This window comes from Enoplosus armatus, chromosome 16 (assembly GCF_043641665.1).
Source record: "Enoplosus armatus isolate fEnoArm2 chromosome 16, fEnoArm2.hap1, whole genome shotgun sequence".
In the NCBI taxonomy this organism is placed as follows: Eukaryota; Metazoa; Chordata; class Actinopteri; order Centrarchiformes; family Enoplosidae; genus Enoplosus; species Enoplosus armatus.
This window is the reverse complement of record NC_092195.1, coordinates 21,957,771-21,983,962: the sequence shown is the minus strand read 5'-3', so window position 1 is coordinate 21,983,962 and position 26,192 is coordinate 21,957,771. Positions and strand designations below refer to the sequence as shown.

The window sequence follows — 26,192 nt, the reverse complement described above, 5'->3', positions numbered from 1 at the left end:
ACCAGGCTGCAAACACAAAACAGCTGGTTATGTGATCGCCACCTGATCGTTCCTCCTGTAGCAGTTAATGATGCATTAATATACAAGAAAAGAAAAGAAAATTGGGATTAAAAAGAAAAATAAGCAAAAAGTTAAACTCAAATTATGATACAAAAAATGTTTCTTAAAATAATTTGTACAACCTGAACTTTTAGTTGGCTAACTAGCTTATTACAGTCTGTTCAGGTTTGTCACTAACTAGCTAGCTTGTCACTGCTCTTCTTTGTTAGCTACAAGCTAACTGATTGATAGAAAAAAACGGATTGTTCCTCTTGATGACACATTGATTTCTAACATTACTACTACACAATCCATAAATATAAAAATTAAAACTTACATTAAAACTAAAATGATGCTCAACAGACAACAAAATAAGCTTGCTATGATTTTAGCTTAGTCATTGTCAAGCTAATGGCTAACAAGAAACAGCTGGGAATATTGATTAAAAAAGTCTGTAGCTGTGAATCCAGTCTGCATGTGATGACAAATAGATGAAATAATATATTTTATCACTACAATGAGGTAGCTAGTAACGTTAGGTAGCATCAACTAAAGGGTGTCTCACAGGGTTTTACAGAGGAGACCGACCACCTGGTTTGAAATGGACTCACTCGACTAACATTATCTAAAAAGAAAATACACTTTTGAAATAAAACATGAACTTTCTTTCAGGGGGAAAAGGAGCTATTTAAACAAAAAAGGACATATTTAAGAGAGAAGTTGTTATAATAAAAATTCCATGACCACTATTGTCTGTTAACTGTTAGCATGACAATGGCTTAGCTAACATGCTTGCTAGTATGTTGCGATTTACCCTCCAGTCTAATGTAATGTTCTTGTGTTTGAAAGGAAGCAGGCTAGTTAGCTAGCTAGCAATCTTAATTCATTTTTGGTCATTCCTCTACTATTAATACATCTGTAGTTATAAACTTTTAAGTGGAGTCCGGAGCATTGACTAGCTAATTGCTTCCATGCTTGCTAATTAGCCTCTGCTCTTTTACCTCATGTTTGTAACTGGAGTTATATTTAGAGGAGTGGAACAAGCAGGTAGCTACAGACCTGAACACAATGTTTTCTAGCTAACAAGCTAACAGTTCTGGTAGTACTAGCTACTGTCTACTAGATTTGTTAGTTTTAGAGGATTTAAAATCTTAGTAGACTAGCTGAGTATTTTAAGAAATACTTAATTTCACTCACTTCTCGAAGACAAAAATGCAGTATTTTTATGTACAAACAATACGTTCATACACACGTGTGACACACTGGAATAAAGCCATTGAAAGTGTTACCAGCATTAGTTACATCATTATAAGTGTGTCCGTAAATACAAGAACACATCTGTCTGAGAAACATTTGTTTTAGTGGACTGTTGTTAAAAAAAAAAACCCATTCACATATTCAGGAAACTGATCGTCACCGATCTCCTCATGAAGAAAAATAAACTTTCTGTCAAACACAGAAATAAAGTCACTCGCTCTGATCAGCAGAGGCGCCTCTCCTGATTGGCCGGAGTTAATCACAGGAATGTATCTCGATCAGCCAATCAGGCAGGAAGAGCGTCGAGCGTTAAATATGCAAATATATCGTTAACAGACACATAACTGTAACACATTAATTCAGTTCAGAGTTATACACAGATGTACAGTTAGTGGAACATGGATGATGAGGTTCTTGCATAAAAATGTTGCAAACGAATCGTTTCATCGCTCGGTGGCCATTTTGGCTCAAAAAGGACAGGAAGCCATTCAAGTAAGGTGGAGTGTCGGGAAAAGACCGCAGGTATCGGTTACTCTGCATTCGTGTAAATGTTCCTCTTTAATTCAACACTGTAGAGTTTTGTTATCGTTAGCATCTTTACCATGTTGTGGACTGAGTGTGTTGACAGAAACTCATCAAAAAATTGCAAATAATTACTTCTGAAATTCACCACAGACCCTTCTTACACTGAAAACAGGAAATTAAAATTCAATGACAAACATGCAGATTAAATACAGTGATGAGTTGACATGTTGAATTTTAATTGGTTATTTTTCACCAGACACTTGTTTTACGTTTGCATAAAGTTTCTAGTTCCTGAAAATTGTTAAAAGGTCTTAAAGCACTGCACAATAAATCTTATTAAAATATTGATTTATGGGTCTGTTAAATCTCAATTTTGCATGAAAACAATGCTGCCGATAAATTCAAAAATCACTTGAAAAAACAAGCATTGCTCTTGTACTACAAACAGAGGCACGGTTTGTTTTTGGATTCAAAAACGACGCTACACTAAAGCTAATGTTAGCATGTTAACACTTTTGTTAGCAACTATTGGACGTTATCATGCCGATGTTGGCTGGAATTAAAACAACGAAAAAGTGAAATTTATGTTTATATCTGTACAAGTTTAAAAAAAAAAAGTCAGACAATTGTTGACAAACACTTTAGTATACCAACGTTTGCATACATGCTCACATTAATCTTGAAGTAGAGCTGATGCCAACAGGGATTCAGTCACTGGTCTCTTGTCATGAACGTGACACCTCATGATGGAGCTACATGAACAGGATCGGTCATGAATGTCTGAATCAAATTTAATGGCAATCCATCCGATAGCGTCTAAATATTTCACTTCCTCAGAGCCACGTTGCAAACTTTTTTTAAATTTGCAAAAAAACATATAGAACGCTGGAATTAACTTCCAGGATGAACGTTTTTTAGATGCAGTTGTGATGAATGTCTGGTGAAAACAAACAAGTAAAACTCGACACATCAGGGAATTCTGTTGAAGATAAACTGGTCTCAGACACCATTTCAAACTAAAGAGTGATAGTATATTCAGTCTCTTTTCTTTCTTTCTAAACCGTTCAGTCTTTTCTCTGAACATCCAGAGAGCAAAGAAAACTCTTTCTCCACAGTGTTTTTTCTCACTGTTCAGTTCTTTAAGAACAACCAAACATACAGCGAACCGAGCGGCATGACTTTCTTCCTTCATTATGAGAAGCTGCAGACTTCCTGCTGGTGTTTGTTGTGTTGTAGAATTGGATCGACATTTTGGATTTTGAATTTTACTCAAATATTTGTGATATGAAGAATCAGCTGAAGGAGCTGCTGTCAAAACTGAAATCACATTCATTGCGGTTTGTGGAGTTTTAACCTCCTAAGACCCAAGTTCTATCTTAATTTCTCTTTGCTATCTTGGCTTATTGGGACCTGATAAGTATAAAAACTAAGCATCATCTGTTGACATGATGTAGTTCCACATACGGGGACAATTTTGAATTTCCATATAAGCAGAATTAAGTTTTATGGTATAACCCAAAATGTGATGTCCACGCATGTGGATGCCAGGTCTTAGGAGGTGAGAAGTTCAATGTTCTACGTGAAACTCGAACGTGAGGAAAAGCTCTACTATCATTATTCTGACATTTTATCGACCAAATCATTAATCAAATGCTCGTCATGAGTTCCCAGAAACTGACGTGATGGCTTCAAATATTTTTGTCTGATCAGCAGCTGAAAATTCAAATCAATTGATGTGGTTTTGTGAACCTTGCAAAGTTGAACTCAATAAACGACTAAACTCATTTATCAGAAGTCAAATTAAAATTTCTGTCCTTCAAAACCGATCCAAACACTACAAACTCTCAGCTTCAATGAAGCGTTCAGTGTTTCCTCTGCAGTTTTCTGTTATCTGAACACTCGAGTCAACAGCAGCTGAGATCCGGTGTGCTGGTTCAGAGTAAAATCCAGTAGAATCCAATAGAATCTAATGATGATCTAATGTGTTTCTCTGACAGGGAGAATTTGTCTCAGGCTGTAAATATCGACCTGGAAAAGTCCCAGACACTGTACTTTCCCAGCTGCCCATGAATGCAGCAAAAGTTCACCTAAAATCTGATCAGCTGATCCTCAGATTCAAAACAAATCTGTTCAAACTTCAGAGACAGAGTGATGAACGCAGAGCGGAGGTTAATGAGTAAATCCCTTCAGAAACAAACGTTTAAAATCTCCAGCGACGTTCAAAGAGTCTGAATCCAAATACCAGCAGCTGCTAAAAGTTTCCACACGAGTGTCTGCAGGAGGTGTTGCTGCGTCTCCGTGCTCACATGATGCCGTTGGTGACGTACTGGAAGGAGTCGTAGAGTTTGGTGGTGATGGAGCGCATGGAACCGTCAACCAGCTGCTCCACCAGCAGCTGCAGCTGCTCCTCCGTCAGAGACATGTGGAAACGCTCCTTCAGGCCGCGGATGGTGCTGGAGCCATGGAAGCAGGGCAGGTGGGAACCTGAAGAGGGCAGTAAAACACACGTCAGTATGAGGAGGAAACGTCGGTGCAAGGAGGAAACGTCAATACGAGGAGGAAATGAAACACATGAGAGGAAACGTCGGTGCGAGGAGGAAACGTCAGTACGAGGAGGAAACGAAACACATGAGAGGAAACGTCGGTGCGAGGAGGAAACGTCAGTACGAGGAGGAAACGTCAATACGAGGAGGAAACGTCGGTGCAAGGAGGAAACGTCAATACGAGGAGGAAATGAAACACATGAGAGGAAACGTTGGTGCGAGGAGGAAACGTCGGTACGAGGAGGAAATGAAACACATGAGAGGAAACGTCGGTGCGAGGAGGAAACGTTGGTACGAGGAGGAAATGAAACACATGAGAGGAAACGTCGGTGCGAGGAGGAAACGTCAATACGAGGAGGAAACGTCAATACGAGGAGGAAATGAAACACATGAGAGGAAACGTCAGTGCGAGGAGGAAATGAAACACATGAGAGGAAACGTCGGTACGAGGAGGAAATGAAACACATGAGAGGAAACGTCGGTACGAGGAGGAAATGAAACACATGAGAGGAAACGTCGGTGCAAGGAGGAAACGTCAATACGAGGAGGAAATGAAACACATGAGAGGAAACGTCGGTACGAGGAGGAAACGAAACACATGAGAGGAAACGTCAGTGCGAGGAGGAAATGTCAATACGAGGAGGAAATGAAACACATGAGAGGAAACGTCGGTGCGAGGAGGAAACGTCAGTACGAGGAGGAAACGTCAATACGAGGAGGAAACGTCAATACGAGGAGGAAACGTCAATACGAGGAGGAAATGAAACACATGAGAGGAAACGTCGGTGCGAGGAGGAAACGTCAGTACGAGGAGGAAACGTCAATACGAGGAGGAAACGTCAATACGAGGAGGAAATGAAACACATGAGAGGAAACGTCGGTGCGAGGAGGAAACGTCAGTACGAGGAGGAAATGTCAGTACGAGGAGGAAACGTCAATACGAGGAGGAAATGAAACACATGAGAGGAAACGTCGGTGCGAGGAGGAAACGTCAGTACGAGGAGGAAACGTCAGTACGAGGAGGAAACGTCAATACGAGGAGGAAACGTCAATACGAGGAGGAAATGAAACACATGAGAGGAAACGTCGGTGCAAGGAGGAAACGTCAGTACGAGGAGGAAACGTCAATACGAGGAGGAAACGTCAATACGAGGAGGAAATGAAACACATGAGAGGAAACGTCGGTGCGAGGAGGAAACGTCAGTACGAGGAGGAAACGTCAATACGAGGAGGAAATGAAACACATGAGAGGAAACGTCAATACGAGGAGGAAACGTCGGTGCAAGGAGGAAATGAAACACATGAGAGGAAACGTTGGTACGAGGAGGAAACGTCAATACGAGGAGGAAATGAAACACATGAGAGGGAACGTTGGTACGAGGAGGAAATGAAACATGAGAGGAAACGTCGGTACGAGGAGGAAACGACAATACGAGGAGGAAATGAAACACATGAGAGGAAACGTTGGTACGAGGAGGAAATGAAACATGAGAGGAAACGTTGGTACGAGGAGGAAACGACAATACGAGGAGGAAATGAAACACATGAGAGGAAACGTTGGTACGAGGAGGAAACGTCAATACGAGGAGGAAATGAAACACATGAGAGGAAACGTCGGTACGAGGAGGAAATGAAACACGAGAGGAAACGTTGGTACGAGGAGGAAATGTCAATATGAGGAGGAAGCGTCGGTATGAGGAGGAAACGTCAATACGAGGAGGAAACGTTAATACAAGAAGGAAACGTCAATACGAGGAGGAAATGAAACACATGAGAGGAAACGTCGGTGCGAGGAGGAAACGTCGGTATGAGGAGGAAACGTCAATACGAGGAGGAAACGTCAATACGAGGAGGAAACGTCAATACGAGGAGGAAATGAAACACATGAGAGGAAACGTCGGTGCGAGGAAGAAATGAAACACATGAGAGGAAACGTCGGTGTGAGGAGGAAATGAAACACGAGAGGAAACGTCGGTACGAGGAGGAAACGTCAATACGAGGAGGAAACGTCGATGCGAGGAGGAAATGAAACACATGAGAGGAAACGTCGGTGTGAGGAGGAAATGAAACACGAGAGGAAACGTCTGTACGAGGAGGAAACGTCAATACAAGGAGGAAAAGTCGGTGCGAGGAGGAAATGAAACACGAGAGGAAACGTCGGTACGAGGAGGAAACGTCAATACGAGGAGGAAACGTCGATGCGAGGAGGAAATGAAACATGAGAGGAAACGTCAATACGAAGAGGAAATGAAACACATGAGAGGAAACGTCAGTGTGAGGAGGAAATGAAACATGAGAGGAAACGTCGGTACGAGGAGGAAATGAAACATGAGAGGAAACGTCGGTACGAGGAGGAAATGAAACACATGAGAGGAAACGTCAGTGTGAGGAGGAAATGAAACATGAGAGGAAACGTCGGTACGAGGAGGAAATGAAACACATGAGAGGAAACGTCAGTGTGAGGAGGAAATGAAACATGAGAGGAAACGTCGGTACGAGGAGGAAATGAAACACATGAGAGAAAACGTCGGTACGAGGAGGAAATGAAACACATGAGAGGAAACGTCGGTGTGAGGAGGAAACGTCAATATGAGGAGGAAATGAAACACATGAGAGGAAACGTCGGTGTGAGGAGGAAACGTCAATATGAGGAGGAAATGAAACACGAGAGGAAACGACGGTACGAGGAGGAAACGTCAATATGAGGAGGAAATGAAACACATGAGAGGAAACGTCGGTGTGAGGAGGAAATGAAACATGAGAGGAAACGTCTGTACGAGGAGGAAACGTCAATACAAGGAGGAAAAGTCGGTGCGAGGAGGAAATGAAACACATGAGAGGAAACGTCAGTGTGAGGAGGAAATGAAACATGAGAGGAAACGTCGGTACGAGGAGGAAATGAAACACATGAGAGGAAACGTCAACACGAGGAGGAAATGAAACACATGAGAGGAAACGTCTGTACGAGGAGGAAACGTCAATACAAGGAGGAAACGTCGGTGCGAGGAGGAAATAAAACACATTGGAGGAAACGTCAATACGAGGAGGAAATGAAACACATGAGAGGAAACGTAGGTACGAGGAGGAAATGAAACACGAGAGGAAACGTCAATATGAGGAGGAAATGAAACACGAGAGGAAACGTCTGTACGAGGAGGAAACGTTAATACAAGGAGGAAACGTCGGTGCGAGGAGGAAATAAAACACATGGGAGGAAACGTCAATACGAGGAGGAAACGTCGGTGCGAGGAGGAAATGAAACGTCGGTGTGAGGAGGAAATGAAACACGAGAGGAAACGTCGGTACGAGGAGGAAACGTTGGTGCGAGGAGGAAACGTCGGTGCAAGGAGGAAACGTCAATATGAAGAGGAAATGAAACACATGAGAGGAAACGTCAGTGTGAGGAGGAAATGAAACATGAGGAAACGTCGGTACGAGGAGGAAATGAAACACATGAGAGGAAACGCCAGTGTGAGGAGGAAATGAAACATGAGAGGAAACGTCAATACGAGGAGGAAACGTCGGTATGAGGAGGAAACGTCAATACGAGGAGGAAATGAAACACATGAGAGGAAACGTCGGTACGAGGAGGGAACGTCAACACGAGGAGGAAATGAAACATGAGAGGAAACGTCAATACGAGGAGGAAAAGTCAATACGAGGAGGAAACGTCGGTGTGAGTAGGAAATGAAACACATGAGAGGAAACGTCAATACGAGGAGGAAACGTCGGTGCGAGGAGGAAACGTCAATACGAGGAGGAAATGAAACACGAGAGGAAACGTCGGTGCGAGGAGGAAACGTCGGTGCGAGGAGGAAATGAAACAAGAGAGGAAACGTCGGTACGAGGAGGAAACGTCAACACGAGGAGGAAATGAAACATGAGAGGAAACGTCAATACGAGGAGGAAACGTCGGTATGAGGAGGAAACGTCAATACGAGGAGGAAATGAAACACATGAGAGGAAACGTCGGTACGAGGAGGAAACGTCGGTGTGAGTAGGAAATGAAACACATGAGAGGAAACGTCAATACGAGGAGGAAACGTCGGTGCGAGGAGGAAACGTCAATACGAGGAGGAAACGTCGGTGTGAGTAGGAAATGAAACACATGAGAGGAAACGTCAATACGAGGAGGAAACGTCGGTGTGAGTAGGAAATGAAACACATGAGAGGAAACGTCAATACGAGGAGGAAACGTCAATACGAGGAGGAAACGTCGGTGCGAGGAGGAAACGTCAATACGAGGAGGAAATGAAACACGAGAGGAAACGTCGGTGCGAGGAGGAAACGTCGGTGCGAGGAGGAAATGAAACAAGAGAGGAAACGTCGGTACGAGGAGGAAACGTCAGTGCGAGGAGGAAATGTCAATACGAGGAGGAAACGTCAATACGAGGAGGAAACGTCGGTGCGAGGAGGAAACGTCGGTGCGAGGAGGAAATGAAACAAGAGAGGAAACGTCAATACGAGGAGGAAACGTCAATACGAGGAGGAAACGTCAGTGTGAGGAGGAAACGTCGGTACGAGGAGGAAATGAAACAAGAGAGGAAACGTCGGTACAAGGAGGAAACGTCAATACGAGGAGGAAATGAAACAAGAGAGGAAACGTCGGTACAAGGAGGAAACGTCAATACGAGGAGGAAACGTCAATACGAGGAGGAAACGTCGGTACGAGGAGGAAACGTCAATACGAGGAGGAAACGTCGGTGCGAGGAGGAAACGTCGGTGCGAGGAGGAAACGTCAATACGAGGAGGAAATGTCGGTGCGAGGAGGAAACGTCAATATGAGGAGGAAACGTCGGTGCGAGGAGGAAATGAAACACAAGAGGAAACGATCATTAATCAGCTTTCAGTCTGTGTCGTGTTTCTATCTTAATTTCAAAGTTTCCCACTGAGGAGGAAAAAGTTTGAATGTCTTTACATGATACAAGATGAAGTATTTAATGTGTACTCCAGAGTAAATGTACTGTGTTACCTTGTTGCATGATCTCCACTATCTGCAGCACCTTCTCCATGTGTTTCCTGGCAGCGATCAGACCCTGAAGCATCAACATCTTGTAGTAGATGAACATGTCTCCGTCCAGACCGCCCATCACCTGAAACACATTCATTCAGAACAACGTGAAGTCCTGAACGTGACCTGACAAAGACCATGACCCAGCAGAGGCTGGATTAGACTTGTGGTTTCAGTTTCTTCATATGTTGGACATGTTGTCTGCTAAAGGTTCCTCATAACCAAGACCAGACTCTGGTCCCATGTTGAGTCCTCTTGGATCAGGTGTAATGATCCTCAGGTCTGTTGTAGACCTGCTCTGACAGTCTGGCTCTGAATGTAAAACTGTCATTATTTACTCACATCGACGAACTCTGACGTGAGTTTGAAGGCCGACGTCTCGAAGCCGAGGTTACGAGGAGAGCTGGAGAGGATGAAGCCGAAGTCGATGTGGATGATGTGACCTTCAGAGTCCAGCAGGATGTTCCCGTTGTGTCTGTAGAGATCAGTTTCACATCAGAGAGAGCTACGGGACTGTTAGCCTAGCTTAGCACAGACTGGGAGAAAGTGTTCGCATAGAGAAAAGAAGTGTGTGTGTGTGTCTCACCTGTCTTTCACCTGCAGCAGGTAACAGGTGAGGCTGTGTGTGTGTGTGTGTGTGTGTGTGTGTGTGTGTGTCTCACCTGTCTTTCACCTGCAGCAGGCAACAGGTGAGGCTGTGTGTGTGTGTGTGTGTGTGTGTGTGTGTCTCACCTGTCTTTCACCTGCAGCAGGTAACAGGTGAGGCTGTGTGTGTGTGTGTGTGTGTGTGTGTGTGTCTCACCTGTCTTTCACCTGCAGCAGGTAACAGGTGAGGCTGTGTGTGTGTGTGTGTGTCTCACCTGTCTTTCACCTGCAGCAGGTAACAGATGAGGCTGTGTGTGTGTGTGTGTGTGTGTGTGTGTGTGTGTGTGTGTGTGTGTGTGTGTGTGTGTGTGTGTGTGTGTGTGTGTCTCACCTGTCTTTCACCTGCAGCAGGTAACAGGTGAGGCTGTGTGTGTGTGTGTGTGTGTGTGTGTGTGTGTGTGTGTGTCTCACCTGTCTTTCACCTGCAGCAGGTAACAGGTGAGGCTGTGTGTGTGTGTGTGTGTGTGTGTGTGTGTGTGTCTCACCTGTCTTTCACCTGCAGCAGGTAACAGGTGAGGCTGTGTGTGTGTGTGTGTGTGTGTGTGTGTGTGTGTGTGTCTCACCTGTCTTTCACCTGCAGCAGGTAACAGATGAGGCTGTATCCGGCGCAGCTCTGGACGAAGTTCCTCTGAGCGGTGAGGAAAGCTTCGGTGGTGAAGCTGCCGTGTTCCTGCAGGAAGTAGTCGAGCAGAGACAGCTGACTCTGTTTACGCACCTGACGGACAGGAAACAAACCTGTTTAGAGAAACGTCTGACAGGTAGATGATGGACAGGTGTCACCTCAGAAGTTAAATGATCACCTCCAAGATGGCGCCACACTTTTCTTTTCTGTCTATTAAAATGTCAGAGGGATTTAACTACATTGCTAATAAACACTGAATAATACATACTAATAAACTGAATAGTCTTTATAAAGCTACTGAATGGACCTCTGGTGAGACGGTTCTGTCAGCTGCTGCTCGACTTTTAATCTCACTAACTAAACGAACATAATTCTGACAGGTTAATGCAGAGATGAGTTCCCATGATGCCTTGTTGTTTGTGTGTGTGTACCTGGTGCAGAGACACGGCGTTGAGGACGGGTTCGATCATGCCGCTGTCTGATGACATCACCAGGATCTTGTAAGGTTTGATCCACAGAGGGACTCTCTCCTGCTGCCAGATCGACTGCACACACAAAAACACTCCAGTCAGGTTTCACTTCCTGAAACACCAAGTCTCTTCTGACAGTTGACGTCAAGATGAAGAACAAACTCAGAACAACTGAAAGGAAAGACTGCGTCCGTCCTGCAGAAGCGTCATTACCTCATGAATAGCAAAGAACAACATCAGACAATAAGTACCTGGGAGTCCACATTGACAAGAAACTGGACTGTGTAAAGAACCCCTAACCCTCTACAAGAAGGGCCAGAGCCGTCTCTATTTTCTGAGGCAGCTGAGGTCCTTCAACATCTGCCGGACTATGCTGAGGATGTTTTGTGAGTCTGTGGTGGCCAGTGCTATCCTCTATGCTGTTGCATGCTGGGGCAGCAGGCTGAGGGTGGCGGACTCCGACAGACTCAACAAACTGATCCGCAAGGCCAGTGCTGTTGTGGGGGTGGAGCTGGACTCTCTGACGGTGGTGTCAGAGAGGAGGATGCTGTCCAAGCTGCGGGGCATCTTGGACAATGTCTCACATCCTCTCCATGACGTACTGGTCGGACACAAGAGCAGCTTCAGTGGGAGACTCATTCCTCCCAAATGTCCAACAGAGCGACACAGGAAATCATTCCTGCCTGTGTCCATCAGACTGTTCAACTCCTCTCTCTGAGCGTCAGACACTCAGGAAGAGACTGGAAACCTGGACCTGCTTCACCTGTTCATATACTACCTCACTATTTGTTCTTTAAATGTTTCAGTGCAATACACATATCTATATCTATATATATCTATATAGATATAGATACATACACATTGTTATTGTATATATTTTTTACTTTATTTTTCACTTAAATACTGTAAATGTGTATATTTTTATTTTCCATTTCTTATTTTTATATTTTTTACATACTTTTAGTTCTAAATTATGCTACTTTCTACTCTTGAATGGGAGCACCGGTACTGTACAATTTCCCCCCGGGGATCAATAAAGTATTTCTGATTCTGATTCTGATGAATACATTTTATGAGTGGAAACAGCGATACATTCACGGTAATCTGCAATTATATTCCAGGTGTGTCGGTACCTGCAGCTGTCGGAGGACCTGATAGGCCAGCAGCTCCTGTCTCAGGTCGTCTCCACACTTGACGATGACCGACAGCAGCCTCCAGTTCAGCAGGTGACCGTACGGAGAGGCTTCTCTGATGCGCCTGCAGAGAAGTAGAAATATATATAAATATATATATCTCACAACACTCTGTTGGTGAAGAAGCAGTTGATGTTTGTGGACTCACCTGACTTTCTCCTCCCAGGGTTCTTTGAGGGCGACAGCTGACGGATCCTCGGGGTCTCTCCTGAAGGTGGTCGGAGTGTGAGCGAGGTTCTCCGACAGACGGCGTCTGAAGAACCGAAACACCAGAGAGAACAAACAGAGTGTTAGACAGGAAGCTTCAGACCGTCAGCAGGTTCTGTTTGAATCAATAATTAAAGTTCTGCAGTAAAATAAGAAATATGAAATATGAATGTTCCTTATTGGTGTGATGTGAATGATTTTCATTAAAATATGACTTTATTATTTGGGATCTGGTGTCTTTGTGCTTCTTCTCAGTTATGATCGTGATTATTATCATTATCTCAGATGTTTGAGTGGTCAAACTTTCAAAACTGTCACATGGTTTTCTTTCTCATCTGTGTCCCAGTATCATCCGCCATCAGTCCTGGACCCCTCTGAAACCAGACTGGGTTAATGTGTGTGTGTGTGTGTGCCTACCTGATGTCTCCGGCGGCGATGAACACCGGCTCTTTGCTCTCCAGACTTGTGATGCTGTCGACTGAGAACTGGCTGATGTTGTCGCTGCTGCTGGTCTGGGCCTCCACCTCCACCTGCAGCTGTCCGATGTCGTCGGTGGCCCACGCCTCGTCGTCGTTGTCGTAGTTTGGGACGGTGGAGAAACTTCCCGCTCTGTGCTCTGATGTCATCCCGCTGTTAGCGTTAGCCGCGGTGACGCCGCCACAGTCCAGGTTCTCTGCGGAGCGAGCGGATCGGATCCTCGTCTCCGGGATCCGAGCGGGAAGAGGAGACGTCTCAAAGCTCTCGCACTCCAACACCTCCACGTAGATGATGTACGGAGCCTGAGGAGGAGGAGGAGGAGGAGGAAGAAGAGGAAGAGGAGGAAGAAGAAGAAGAAGAAGAAGAACGTCACTGTCTGCAGGGGGGATATCAGACAGACTTAAGAGTTGTAGGTGTGTGTGTCTCCCGTCAGGTGTGCGTCTCCCGTCACCTTGTCTTTGGAGTTGAGCACCACAGCCTGAGTGTGTGGGATCCTGCAGACGTGGTGTTGGTGTTCGGCGGTGGGCAGCCAGACTCGGGCCGGCAGCTTGTGGTTGAGCAGCGACAGCTCTGAGATCAGCCGCTGGGTCTTCTGCTCTTTGGTGGGCAGCGTGGCCAGACGCTTCCCGATGCAGAGCAGAGACTTGACGAACTCCCTCTGAGGACGGAGACGCTCCGGCTGAGACACAAAGACAAATATAAGACGTATTTATAGTTTCGGGAGACGGACGACAACATTAAATCAGTGAATCATCAACAGACACTGAAGAAAAGTCACATTATTAACAATAATAGATCGAAGGAAAACTAATTCTGATCGTCGATTAACCCTAAGTCGTTTTTTTCAAGCAAAAAAAGTTTAAGGGATAAAACATAAAACGGATTCTTATGATGCTGCAGCCACAAAATATTATTTGTTTCAACAAAGAGTGGAAACAAACGGATACAGACTATATTTGACAGTTTCAAACAGCGAGAAATGTTTTTTTAAAGTGAAACTCTTTAAGAAGAAATGTAAAGGTCAGAAGTGTCACATGAACAAACTGCAGCTCATCAGTTTGTCCACCAGAGGGCAGCGTGGCGCCACAATGTCTGATGTGTCCAAGCAACAGTCCAAAGCTCCAGTTATTAACAACATATTCCAATTATTAACAGCATTCAGAGGAAAAGCAGCAAATCTTCACCTGAGAAGCTGGAACCAGCAAATGTTTCAGCTTTTCATAAATGATTCATCAGGTTTTTACATTATTTTCTATGAAATCAACCTGCAGTGAGATGTATATCTTATATAGCATTTATACTTTAATATCTGTGGGTGGATGACATCAAATAAATAAGCAACTGATTAATGAAAATACTGATTTTTGAAAATGCTTTCAGGTTTCAGGTTGCTGCATTTTTATCTGATGATTTTTTTAATAAACCTATTTTTGAGAGATGTCCTATATATATATAGATATATATATATATCTATATATATTATAATATTTATTGATACACACGCTGGTCAGGATCAATAACATGTCGTATGTGAAGAAACGTAGTAATTTAGAGGAGGGTTGTTTGAATCAAACACATTATTTTGTAATTTTTATACATCTGAACCGTTTTCAAACACAAGATTTTAAAACAATTAGAAATAATAATAATGTAATGATATGTGGAGAAGTTTGTTTCGGGAAAGATGCTGACATGAAGTTTGAAATCAGAGTTAGTTTGAATTATTTAACAAACTCCATCCAATGAATGAGCTGCTGCTGAGTCATGTGACCGCCGACCGTGAGCTGGTTTTGGTCTCTGAACCAGAACCGAACGTCCCCACTGACCAATCGGAGGAGAGCGTTTCAGCTCAGTTTCTAACACACGGCGACTCTTGTCACATGACGCAGCTGCTGTTTCACACGTTTCAGCGTCACATGTTTTAAATCCTCCTCCAGAGGCCTCCCGGTCCCTCCCTCACCCAGAACCAGGTCTGAGGTGGGGGGGGGGGGGGGGCGACACATGGAAACGTTTCGGAGATGTTTTGGGAGGAAATCAAAGAGGAAAGATGTTTACATGACCCAGATTCTGCGGCACGAAACACAGAAACAGCAGATTTTACAGTTTAAATCAGTCACAAAGTTCACTTTATATTCAAGAGTTATGAGTTTCATATTTCATATCAACTCGACCTTTTAAACCGCTCAGGCTTTGTGAAACAGAGCAGAGAAATCACTTCGACGGCAGAGAGGAAACCACTAGCTGATTAATCAATTAGTCGATGGACAGAAAATTAATGGGCAGTTATTTTGATAATGCCCTGATCTGAAGGAAACATTTAGAAACTGATCTGAGAACATTTTAACTCCTAAAGTCAGTTTCAGTCTCTGTGATTCACATTTCAAGTATTTCTCATCGTCTCTCCGTTATATAAACTCTGTTGTTGTTGTCAGCGTCGGCAGCCTCTGGCAGGGAACCAACCCTCCTCCTCCTCCTCCTCCTCCTCCTCCTCACTTCCTGTCCTCCCTGTAACCTCCTCCCCTCACCCTCCACCAGGACAGAGTCAGAGAGTCTCTTTCTGTCTTTTATTCTAATAAATAAAGAAATTATTGTTTTTTCAAGTTTCTTTTTATTTAAATGATGAATTATTGAATCAGAGGAACTGAACAACTCAGAACACATCGGCTCTCATCTCATTTAAATAAGCTGCTGGCTTCATGCTATGTCTTCAACATCACTGAAATCATTTAAAGCTTCTTTGTCCAGAATGATCAATAATGCAGATATGTGATCACCTGTCAATGTGTTCACTTATTATTACACTCGTTCACTCCTGCTGTCCGTCTTGAGAAGTGAACGTTACACACGTCAGCCGCCTTCTGTAATCTTACAACAGTAATTTGACTTGTGAAAGTTCCTTCACTTCACACGAGCAGAAACCTCAGACACAGCAATATGAATATATGTCGGATTGAAGTAAAACTTTTTCCTGATGCAACACGATCTAAACAGTCGCTCTTCCATCTCATCTGTGTGTCTTTGTCTTCTTTAAACGTTTGAGTAAAAACTGTTGAACTGTCAAACTATTTCAACCTTTTCTCAGCTACATTTTCACTGTTATCAACGGTCTCTGGAAAATAACTGGTTCAGAAATGGTTACTGAGGTTCTTTATCAGGAGGTCAGAAGTTCAACATCAAATAAGAAGCTTTGCTGCAGTTTTATTCTCCCTCTTCAGTCTTTCCAGCGGAGGATCTCTAAAAATAAAAACGAGTGGAAAATATGATCAAACATCAGCAGACGAACAGACGAACAGGAAAAGAAGAAAAACAGAGACGTTTGCTCTCCTCTCTCTCGTCTTTTTAATGTCTGTTTTATGTTTTTGGACGATGAAAAGAGGAGAAAAGGTTCAGAGTTTTCTCTCTCTGTGTGCAGGAAGAACCAAGCTTGGCTCTCAGCCAATCAGATCGCACTCTGCGTTTGACTCCCAGCCAATGGAGAGCCTCGGTCTCGTGACTGAACCACCGGCCAAGAATGTGACAGCAGAGAAAACACTCTGAAAGTCTGTCGAAATCTCCTGTTTCTCTTTTTCACAAAACAAATAATCTCCAGTCGTCTTCCAGAGTCACAAACTGGAAACCAGTTTACACTCTCAGCAGCTCTCCTGATGGTACTACAACAACAACAACAAGCTGTTCAACCCCAACAGACTGAAGCTCAAAGCTACAAAGACAAACAACGTTCAAACAACGTTTCAGAAACCTGACGACTGAGTAAATCCACCAGACACCAAACTGAACCACTGGAGCTCTGCAGGTACACGACATTACAACTCCCACCAGAACACCAGCGGTCACGTGATCTTGTACCAAAACAAACATGGACGCCAACCAGCGGCTTGTTTTTATGCAGTGACGTTTGAGCTGAAAAGACCAAAAAAGGAAGGAAGACCAGGCTGCACAGCGCTGCTTTGAGCTACACGCTAACATCAGCATGCTAACATGTCATGTCACCATCCATGTGTTAGCATGCTAACATTAGCTGATTAGCAGTAAACACAGAGTCCAGCTGAGGCTGATGAACGTCATCAGTTCTGCAGGTATTTGGTCATAAACCAAAGTATTGGACACATGAACATGTTGACCTGATGGTGGCGCTAGATGAAGAGTCAGAGGATCACCAGAGTTACTACAGTTCATCCTGAGGGGACCATGAAGGTCAGAACCAGTCCATCCAACAGCTGTTGAGAAACTACAACTGTGAACCTCCATAGAGGCTGCTGATAGAGCTAATAATCCATGACCTCCTGCCCTTTAATATTCCTTATATTACATTACAGAAGGATGAAAAGGTGAAGGTGTACAGACGAGTACAACAGGCTCTGGAACAGGTGTTTTGTGTGTTTGAACAGGTGATGAATGCAGACGGCTGAAGGGTCTTATCACGTGTAACTAACAAACATCAAGACAGACGAAGCGAAACAAAGACAAGAAGAGAAAGATGCAAACTGCAGCACTAAATGTTTTATTGGATATGTTTTGTTGACTTAAATGTTTCTCAGTTAATGTTTAATACAGTTTTGTGTGCTGTATTATTTAAAATACATCAAACTTCATTATTGATTACTGTTCAATGTACTGTCATCTTATATTTACTGTTGTCGTCAAGTTTCTCTTAATTCAATTTTTTTTTGCTGCCTGTACATTTACATATCTTTATCACAAAATGTTAATGTCATTAGTTTATGTGCGAATGCTTATGAGATTGCTATTACCGAGTACTGAAGTATTTAAATACTCTACAGAAGGTGAGCAGTAACTTTCAGGTCTAGTTGTGACGACACATCTCACCAAAGACCAACTATCGCTAACGAACTTGCATTGACCGCCCCCGAACACAAACACTACTTACATTAACGTACATCACCCCTGTCCCCCCTGCGTTACATTAACGCACCCACCCCCTACTGGACACTTTACTTTATTCTGGTCACTGCACTGTTGTTATTTATCTTATCTTATTTTTATTCTTATTCTTATTTTAGCTTTTATATTCTACTTATTTGTTATCAAAACAATAGCACCTTCAGACCACGGCAAATTCTTTGTAATGTATGTTACTTGGCAATAAACAGTTTCTGATTCTGATTCTGATTCTGATCCCATAAGACCCAACTCTTCCCGTGTTGGTGTCAGCACAACAATGAGACAAATTAAATAAAAGAGTCTGGTCCTTACCTCCTCATGGACAGCTTCCACTTTCGGGTTACTCCCTGTCCGTCGGAGGCCGGAGCCGGGTCCGCTGCTTGCCATGGTGGCGTCAGACTTGGATCTCTGGTGGGTCCTCCTGGATGGGGAAACAAACACCTCTGCCTCTCCCAGTATGGGGCTGTCTGGAGAGGGGCCGGCCGTAGAGAAGGCGGGGGAAGGGTCCATGTTGCTGCTGTTGTGCCTCCGGTGACAGCGGCGGTGGGACGGCGAGGACACCGGGCTGTCGGAAACAGAAGCTGAAACTGCTCTGGGAGCGTCAGATGAAGGAGCAGAAGGTTTGAGTTCATCGGAGAGGATGAGTTTTCGGAGTTTGGTGCCTCTGGAGTGACGCTGGGTGGAGATGTGCATGTCGGAGGAGTAAGCACCCAACAGCCAAGCTGTCAGCAGGGAGAAGGTTATACTACCTCTGCAACGGTGGATCTGAGAGAGACACAGAGGAAGACTTTAGATCAAATGTCAATATCTGAAATATTACACTTTTAACTCGTTCAATACGTTTTCAAATGGGGCCTGGGGTGATATGACACCCCATGTGGCCATAGTACGCCCACAAGAACAGTGTCATAAGCCTTCTTCGAGACCACAAAGGACTTTCAGATTGTGGATGGTCTAAGTCCCATGGCCCATCCAGCCTTCCTGAAAGGGTAAAGAGCTGATCCCCTATCTGGCGTTTAACAATTGACCAGAGCCACCACTCCAGCACCACAGGATATGTTTTCCCAAAGATGCTGGGTAATGTGTTGACAATTGAGATGCCCTGTTTAAAAAAAAAAAAAGTAAAAGAAAAAGGGGAACCAGCAACCCGTCTGCCTATCTCTATACAACACTGAACAGGTGTGTGCACCAAGTCGGTTGGTGCACAACCCTCATGGTTTGCCAGAGGCCAACTGGAAGTCTGTGGTCTTCGTGAACTCCCTCTGTACTTGAGAAGTTGTAGTCCTTCTGGCTCATGGTTTCTTCTAAGGGCCAGACGATCAGGAGCTGCCCTCCCAGGTCTGACTCGAGGATAGGAGCATGGTTTCCCAATTCTGAGCAAAGTGGCGCTTTCATGGAGACATTGATAATCAACCCCAGAAGAGGGGCGGTAAGCAGATGGATGGGATTTAGCTATTAACATGCTAACACTAGCTTCTTTAGTTAGTTGAACTACTAAACTAATTAGCTGTGTTAATAATCAGACACCTTGAACAATGGTTAGCTGGCTAACTAGCTTCACATGAACGAAATACAAACTCATTCAAATGTGTCAGTGGTGAAATCATCAGTTCAGTCAGAAATTAATGATGAATTCTGCTGAGAGCTTAGTTTGTTGTGCATAATGTTTTCTTAGTAATCAGGTGTCTGAGGACTCACCAGGTATGGTCTGATGGCGTCTCCCACCTCGGTGTCCATGTGTACGTACATGTTGAGAAGCTGCGGTAGGTAGAAGTCCACCTCGCTGTCGGGGAAACTGAAGAGGCGGTTCCCGATGTACGCCTGCACACCTGGCTCCTTTGACTTGTACAGGTAGGAGATCGCCATGGAAACGTCAAATAGCTTAGACTCGAACAGGCGCAGCAGCCACGACTGTTTAGATGATGACGATGATGATGCCGACGGCAATAAAGAAGACCCCGGACGTGCTGAGGGAGGTGGGTCTTGCTGGGAAATACCTTGTTGTTTTTCTATATCCTTCCCAGAAGTCCCCACCTCCTCCTCTTCCTCCTCCTCCTCCTCGTTTTCTTCTTTGATGGAGCTGGTGTCTGGGCTGATGTGCCACTGTGGACTGGAGCGCTCTGTCAAGTGTTGTTGTTGTTGATCGTCCTGCTGTTGATTGTAGTCAAGTTGTTGCTGTTCAGGCACTTCCCTGTTCTGCAGCTTGACCTTGAGAAGAACTTCCTGGCAAGCCTTCAGAGCTACTTCTGGGTCGATCACTGGAAGCAGAAAACAAGGAGAGGTCAGATTGATTGTGACCATAAAACGTCCTGTTAGCGTCCCATAGAAGCTGCAGTGTTCATTACATCCCACATTATTAAAGTTTTGGACAGAACAAACGACATACTGAGGACTTCGCTTTAGTCTTACAAGAAGTGGAGCTACAATGTGAAAAATGTCCTGGCAATGGCCTCTTAGATTTCATTTTGATATTGACCAAACTCCTGGATTGGGACTAAGTGGATGTGTTCTTTTGTGTGTCTTACTGGAACTTCTTACACGTAATGAATGAGTTTAAGAATCTCTTAAGGCTTGATTTGTAATTGACTTTGGCCCATAAACTGGTTGTTTAGTTTAATGCAGAAAACTGGTGTTTGGTAAATCTGGCAAGCATTGCCAGGGACAGAATATCATGGTAAAGTAACCTAAAACAATCTGCTCTGTCCTGTTACCTTGGTCGACCCCCAGGTCCATCTCCATGGCATCCTCTGAGATGACATCCAGGGGGGGGCTGGGGCCTCGCGGGTCGCCGCCACTCGACATGCCGCTGCTGCCGATGCCCTCGCTGGCGCTGCTGCTGCCGAGGCTACCAGTGCTGCCGATGCTCCCGCTGGGGCTGGAGCTGCGGGGGCTGGCGCTGGGGGAGGACGGCTGCTCGCTGAGTGGGGGCGGGGGCAACTGCAGCTGGGGGCGGGGGTGATGGTGATGGTGATGATGGTGGTGGTGGTGGTGGTGGGCAGGACAGTCAGAGGAGCTCTCAGAACAAGAGGATGAGGAGGAAGAAGAGGAGGAAGAGGAGGCGCTGGAGGGGGATGAGGGGCAGGAGAAAGTAGTGGGGGAGGAGGAGGCTGGTGGAGCGGGTGGGGCTGAGTGGGAGGGGCTGAGGTGGAGCGGCTGCAGAGCCGGGGACAAGGAGACCTCGGCGTCGGCCATTTTGAAGGAGCAGGCCTACAGAGGGAGGAAATGTTGCATCTGTTAGGAGGTGGAGGGAGTTCAATCGTCATATTGTCAGTGTTCCTGAAGCATCATGGAGCCTCTCTGTACTCTGCAGCATCTGAGCTGATCCGTGTTGTGTTTGCAGGTTCATGTGACCGCTTTGCCTCCAACGCATCAGAGAGAGAGAGTGTGTGTGTGTGTGTGTGTGTGTGTGTGTGTGTGTGTGTGTGTGTGTGTGTGTGTGTGTTATGTAATGTCCTGCTGCCTGCACACCAACCTGTCATCATCATAGCTGAACAGGAAGTGGATTATATCTGATGTCTCCAATCACAGACCTTCCTCAACACTTCCTGCTAATAAGTCAGTCTGACGGCCCATGAATGCTCATGTGTCACTCCCCGTCAGACTGAACGTTTGTTGATGCCACTGGGGGAGAAACTGGAAGTCGAATCATTGACTGCATCGAGATCATGATCTTAATACCAACGATCGTGATGAGGAATTCTATCATTAATCTTTATTCCAATCTGTGAATGAGGATCCTTCTGTCTTCAGTCTGTCTCATCTGAGAGGAGGAAATCACAACAAGCCTCTGTTGTGTTTGTGTCATCACTGAGTGACACAGGTGTTCTGCATCATCATCATCATCCTCATCAGTGTTTGTTTCTATTGTTACTTTCTCCTCCTCACAGACTCCATGTTTCCTCTGATTTCACTCAGATCACCGACCAGCAGCCGATCCAGTTTCTGTCTGACCTCCTGACACTGAACTCTGTTACCATAACGATGCTTTTAAAACGATTCTGTGTTTCCATGACGATGCCTCCACACTGACCTGCTGCTCCAAATATAGTACATTTCCCCCTGCTTACAGTCTTTGTGCTAAGCTAGGCTAGCATTTTCCCCCTGCTTCCAGTCTTTGTACTAAGCTAGGCTAAACACAACTGATATCCATCTGACAAACACAGAGTGCAGGACGCTTTACTAAAAATGACTGCAGACAAATGTAGTGCAGTAAAAAGTATAATATTTCCATCTGAGTAGAAGTATATAAAGTTGCATAAAATGGAAATTGTACAGGTACCTTAAATGTGTACTTACTAGAGTAAAAGTACTTGCTGTGTAAATATCTCACATGAAGACAGCAGCTTCATGACAAACATGTGGAGAGGAGAGAGTATGATGTCATCACACATGTGTGTGTGATGGTCTCCAGATGTGAGGCGTGGGCGGAGGCCGGCTTCACACACACACACACACACACATACACACACACAGAGTTGTTGCTATGGAGACAGTGTTTACATAGGGACTGTGTGTGTTTTTTGTATGTGACATTCATCAGTGAGAACGTTTTTGTCCTTCACTCATCATCAGGACGTGATGAAGAGGAACGAGTGTTTCCTGAATACATGAGAGCAGAAACTGTGTCTGTGAGACTCACTGACAAACTCTGCAGATCAATCATCGTGAAAATCTGATCAATACATCGGAATGTGATCGTTGATCTGTTAGACAGTGAAGATGGACTGAAATACATAAAACATGTGTGGGCTTCAAATCACAGCTGACAGCAGCATGACATCATCATCATCATCATCACACACACACACACACACACACACACACACACAGTGAAAGCAGAGGAAGTGTGACGCTGTCACCTTTTTTTATTCAGAGATAAATGTCCTCGAGTGATGTCACCTGAGTCAGCGTCGGTTGAAGACGGCATGGGTAATGTAGGCAGCACATTTTGACCAGGAAGAAGAAGGCAGATTAAAAAAGATGATATCTCTGGTTCTGCAAGTTAGATCCTTTTTTAAGGGAGTTTTTTTAACATATGAGGAAGTAAAGAGGTGACTGACACACACACACACACACACACACACACACACACACACACACACACACACACAGTTTACTAAGGCTTACATTCATTTCCTGGGGACTTACCCTAACCTTAACCACTGACCCAAAAATCAGCCTTTTCCCCAATTAGGCCAATTAGGGACAAAAGCCAACATCACTTGAGGACATTTATGAACTGGTCTTTAGTCTGTAATGTAACCCAGAAGGTAGCCTAAGTCAGAAACACACACACACACTTTTATCAGTGTTATGAGAGCCATTACCGACAGTGAGTCTTCTAATCACAGTGAGGCCTGAAGTCAGACTCAGGTTTCAGGTTTCAGTAATCACACACACACACACACACATACACACACACACACACACGGTTCAGATTTCAGCTCTGATAGAAAGTTTCCAGAAAGACGAGACTCAGTTTGTTCCTGATCTGTAAACCTGATCTCTCATTGGCCAAACTGACTGAGAATTACTGACGGACGTTTGCTAACAGAAGTGAAACTGAAGAAATACTGAAAAACTCTGATGTTAATAAAGGTGCATGACTGTAGCTGGGAGCAATGAATTCTGGGTCTTGCAGTCATTTGGAAAAACAGAAACCTCCTGAGTTCTCAGTAACTTCTACCAAGTGATTCACTATATCAGGTTGCACCATTAACATTTAACAAATGTCTCAGCTAGTAAAGACTTCAGTAATGTGTAAATCCGTTGCTAAGAAACATCATCAGCCAGGACCTCCGGTGGGAGCTGAACATCAGCTCCCTCATCAAGAAAGCCCAACAGAGGATGTACTTCCTGAGGCAGCTGAAGAAGTTTAACCTGCCACAAACAATGCTGGTTCACTTCTACACTGCCATCATAGAGTCCATCCTCACCTCCTCCATCACCGTCTGGTACGCTGCTGCCTCCACCAAGGACAGATGCAGACTGCAGCGTATCATCAGCTCTGCAGAGAGGGTGATCGGCTGCAACCTCCCATCTCTTCAGGACCTGTACTCCTCCAGGACCCTGAGGAGAGCAGGGAAGATCGCTGCCGACCCCTCCCACCCCGGACACCGTCTGTTCGACCCCCTCCCCTCTGGCAGGAGGCTGCGGTCCATCAGGACCAAAACCTCCCGCCACAAAAACAGTTTCTTCCCCTCTGCAGTCAACCTGACGAACATGGCCAAAGTCTTGCACTGACACCCCCCCCCCCCCCCCCAGCATAACTTGTTTTCATTCTGTCTGCATACAGAAATCTGAATTAGTAGTATTCACACAGTTTATAATGAGAGGGAGATTTCTGATTATGCTAAGCTAACTGTTATTTAGTCATTTAGTGAATTGTTATCAGCATAATGTTTCACAATTTGAGGTCTGTTGGGTTATTTAAGTGAAATGTAATTTTAAATCTTCATTATTAAACATCATTTATTAAGTTTGAGCTCAGAGATGTCGACCGTCCTCCATATTACCTCCTTTACTGTAAACGACTCAGATATTAGCATGCTAACATTAGCTTTGTCAGCTGGTTCAGTAAGCTACACAACAGTTAAATATTTAGTAACAACCAATCTCCACATCAGAACTAGTTAGTGTTTAAAGTAGTGATGATAAAACTCAGAGCGACATGTTTGAACTGAAGACCAGCTGGTCCGTTAGCAGGAAAACAAACCTACATCTGGTTCATCTGATAAAATGTACTGTATTTGAGTTACTTTGAAAAATGTTGGTACAAAGAAGAACATCTTCAGCTGACGTGATTCTCTCTCACCTGAACAAACAAACCGGTCAGAGTTCAGAGAAACTCATTTGAACATAGGGTCAATAAATGCAGCGTCTGTAGTGACTGATGGAGGAGTGTGTGACGTGTGCAGTTCAGGGCAAAGTGTGAAGTTTATCATCACAACATCACAGCTGACTGACACACACACACACACACACACACACACACACACACAGAGGTTGAAGACTTCAACTTGTCCTCCTCATTGCAGGGGGTCTCACTCTGTTACAGATCTTGTTGAACTGAACGTTCATGTAGACACCAAATGTTTAGAAACTTGATGAACGATTCTTTAATGATCTTTAATTACATTTCCCAGCAAACTGTAAAGACTCGAGCCTCCTTAATGAATAATATAAACTTCCTTTGTGGGAATTACTTGGTAAATTCTCCTTTATTTGTATCAAATTCTTCATTACATGCAAGAAGAAGGTCAAAGGGGTAAAAGGAAAATGATGAGGTCGTGTCTTTGTATGCATTCTGTGAATTGTAGTGACTTTTTGTGACAGTTTACATTCCACAAATACAAACTGGTGGTATTTTACAGGCTGAAGCTCTGTGTGTATTTATACGAGTACACTGCTGAGAACATAACGCAGCCTTTATATTATTTATAGAGTATTATGGAAACATCATGATGAGAAAATACTTCATATACAGCTGAATATTATGGAACTACACAGCGATACACTCACAGTATCAGCGAGTTATTTCAGAGTATATTCTCAGGCAGCAGGAGGAGGAGGAGGAGGAGGAGGAGCAGAGCCGCTCCCTCCTGATGAAAACAAACCGGAGGAAGGAGGAGGAGAGCCCGGCTGCAGCAGGCCCGCAGCCCGGGGGTTTAACACGGGCGGCTAACAGCTAGCTTAACCGAGTAAAAACCGACAGAAACACCGAGAAAAAGAAAAGTAACAGGAAGGGAAACCAGCCGGAGCGGGAGGAGACTTACCCGGTCACTGAGGCGGCTTCACTCCGGTTTAAATGTCCCGAGACTCGGGCTGCAATCCGTTTTATGTCCCGGGAGTTTCCGGGTTGAATCGAAGTTTTTAATCCAGGATTTAGTCCGGGTCTAAATCCTGGCTTTTAGGCTCTGAAGTGGTCCATCTGGTCCGGGGTTTGTGGCCTGGCTCTGGTCGGATCGGCTCGACTCTGTCTGCTTTAAAGCAGCAGTGACGCAACATCCGTCAAGGCAGCCGCAGTCCGAAACGACCGGAATTTCCGGTAATGTTTTCACAATAAAAGCACAATTAAAACTGAATATATGAATTTGAAAGCGGTTTGTTCCACATGACCGTGAAATGGATACTCTATATCTATTATTTATGTTTAAAAAACAAAATTTAAGTTAATATGGATATAAATACACTGTACTTCATGAAAATCATGTTTAGAAAATAAGTAAAACAAGACATAACCTGTCAATGTTCCGTCAGTATGCATACAGTGTATTTATATGAACTCGCTTGTCAATCAAA

General features: G+C 44.4%; 1 protein-coding gene across 1 annotated transcript; it reads right to left on the bottom strand.

Annotated features, from left to right (window-relative positions):
* Positions 1-4,123: 4,123 nt before the first annotated feature.
* On the bottom strand, positions 4,124-25,780 carry LOC139298683 (phosphatidylinositol 4-kinase beta-like). The gene is made up of 13 exons (XM_070921390.1): positions 25,667-25,780; positions 20,603-21,098; positions 19,590-20,149; positions 18,204-18,656; positions 13,441-13,668; positions 12,930-13,291; positions 12,454-12,558; positions 12,246-12,369; positions 11,074-11,187; positions 10,584-10,735; positions 9,718-9,850; positions 9,337-9,457; positions 4,124-4,305 (listed from the first exon to the last, which is right to left on the bottom strand). Exons 2-13 carry the CDS (start codon positions 21,081-21,083, stop codon positions 4,124-4,126), a joined length of 3,015 nt encoding a protein of 1,004 aa, XP_070777491.1. The 5' UTR covers positions 21,084-21,098; positions 25,667-25,780.
* Positions 25,781-26,192: the final 412 nt, after the last annotated feature.

Excerpts from the sequence above, each read along its gene's own strand:
- LOC139298683 (XM_070921390.1), bottom strand. The coding sequence starts at position 21,083 with ATGGCCGACGCCGAGGTCTCCTTGTCCCCGGCTCTGCAGCCGCTCCAC. Across the intron at positions 18,657-19,589 it reads ACGCCATCAGACCATACCTG|ATCCACCGTTGCAGAGGTAG; the intron begins GTGAGTCCTCAG and ends TGTCTCTCTCAG. Across the intron at positions 4,306-9,336 it reads AGTGGAGATCATGCAACAAG|GTTCCCACCTGCCCTGCTTC; the intron begins GTAACACAGTAC and ends TGCCCTCTTCAG.